This window comes from Aristolochia californica, unplaced genomic scaffold (assembly GCF_029961685.1).
Source record: "Aristolochia californica isolate CCGP_79_NKW_82.1479 unplaced genomic scaffold, dmAriCali1.0.hap1 SCAF_10, whole genome shotgun sequence".
NCBI lineage: Eukaryota > Viridiplantae > Streptophyta > Magnoliopsida > Piperales > Aristolochiaceae > Aristolochia > Aristolochia californica.
The window spans coordinates 27,326,014-27,327,892 of record NW_027181771.1 but is presented as its reverse complement, the minus strand read 5'-3'; the positions used below and the strand labels follow the sequence as shown (position 1 = coordinate 27,327,892).

The following is a 1,879-nucleotide window of genomic DNA, read 5'->3' as shown; positions in this document are numbered from 1 at the left end:
AATTTTGCCCCTCTAGGCATTTTAACTTGAAAATAAACTAAATGGCTACATTGCTAACTCAGTCAGAGTAATTGACTCGGCCACGGTGTCTTAGCCTGACTAGGCTCACATTGGGTCTATAACATCACACCCCTCCTAGAGAACGAGCTTGTCCGCGAGCTCGAAGGTAGGGTAGGCTTGCCGACCTTGATCTACATCAACCCAAGTAGCACCCACCTGAACTGTGTCCATCATAAATTTTGTGGGGTGCGAAACGGTCCTGCTGGTTCCACCTGCAAAAGAAACATTTATTTTTTTTTTTTTGCAAAATTTCGGTATTGGAACAATTTATTTAAGCTCTAGGAAAGAGCAGTAGATCAGATCTCCGCAAGTGCAAAGGATTCATCAGAAGTCTAAACAAATCAATTCTGAGTATGTAAGCAGCTCACACACCTCCTACCTCCCTTCCATTTATGCAGCTTGTTTCACTGTGGCAGACTTTATGATATCCACAAATTCAGGCTTAAGAGAAGCTCCACCAACCAGGAACCCATCAACATCAGGCTGTCCTGCTAGTTCCTCACTGTTTGCGCCATTAACAGAACCTCCATAATTAATCCTGGTTGTTGCTGCTACATCTGAACTAACATTTTCATGAAGCCATTTCCTTAATTCATAATGCACTTCCTGAGCTTGAGCAGGAGATGCAACCTTGCCAGTTCCAATCGCCCAAACAGGCTCATAAGCTATAACAACATTCGTCCAGTCCTTCACACGATCTGCCATGGCCTTTGTTTGTGCAGCTACCACCTCCATGGTGCGTCCTGATTCTCGCTGCTCAAGTGTCTCACCAACACAAGCAATCACCTTTAAACCTTGAGAAAGGGCATAAACAATCTTGTCTCCAACAAATTCATGGGATTCATTCAGTAGACATCTTCTCTCTGAATGGCAAATAATAACCCATGGAATTCCCAAATTGACAAGCATCTCAGCACTAACTTCTCCTGTGAATGCACCCCCTTTCCTCACCCAACAGTTTTGTGCAGCAACATGAAAATCAGAACGCAGTAGACTTTTTACAAGGGTAAGGAACACAAACGGAGGGCGTACCACCACCTCCACAACATCTTTCGAAGGGACTTGAGCCTCATTCAGAGTAGTGACAATCTTCTGCACGGCCTCTGTAGTCCCATTGCATTTCCAGTTGCCGCCGACGGCAAATGTCCTGACAATTGTATCTCCAACATTGTCACCAACATTGTCCGCAATCACAGCAGGGTTTCTTGGGTCATCCTCGGGAATTTTTCTCTCAACTTTCCCAACAAGAACGGCACCAACATCTGCAGCTTTCGTGTAGATTCCTCCCCCAACTCTCCCAAATAGAGCCATGGATGACCCACCAAGGCCATAACCAGTAATTGGTTCAAAAAGGCCTTCTCAGTCATCTCCATAATACAGCTTGAAGAGGTTTATGGCAATGAAAAGCACCAAAAGACCATTAGCAACAAGCAGAAAGCCCATAATTGCCCCAGATCTGAATGCTGTCTTGAGCATGTAGCCTGCTTCTGATAACATGAGTTGGGAGAAAGCTTGTATATCTCGCGGTTTTGTGTACGATTTCAAGTCAATGGGGCTTCTGACATAAGTGACACCAACTGGTCGGAATGGCAGTACCAAATCAACAGGTAAGATGCTAGAGATACCTTCTGACAGGATTAGTAACTGAACATCTGCAGGCATCTCCATTTTATAGTAATCAAACTCAGTTTCAACCTGGTGACATTCCATAAGATTGTTGAGCAGTCTCACATTAGCAACTCCAACAGAGTTGAGGGTTCCTGAAATTATCCTTCGTCTCATCAAATGTGAAGTGGGACCCTCTCACCAGTTGCAAAGC

The 1,879-nt window shown here is 44.5% G+C and overlaps 1 protein-coding gene across 1 annotated transcript; it reads right to left on the bottom strand.

Annotated features, from left to right (window-relative positions):
- Positions 1 to 405: 405 nt before the first annotated feature.
- LOC137943022 (triosephosphate isomerase, cytosolic-like) lies at positions 406 to 1,371 on the bottom strand. The gene has a single exon (XM_068788722.1). It carries the CDS (start codon positions 1,369 to 1,371, stop codon positions 451 to 453), a length of 921 nt encoding a protein of 306 aa, XP_068644823.1. The 3' UTR covers positions 406 to 450.
- Positions 1,372 to 1,879: the final 508 nt, after the last annotated feature.

Bases quoted from the DNA above. Each gene is read 5' to 3' on its own strand.
- LOC137943022 (XM_068788722.1), bottom strand. From the start codon at position 1,371: ATGGCTCTATTTGGGAGAGTTGGGGGAGGAATCTACACGAAAGCTGCA.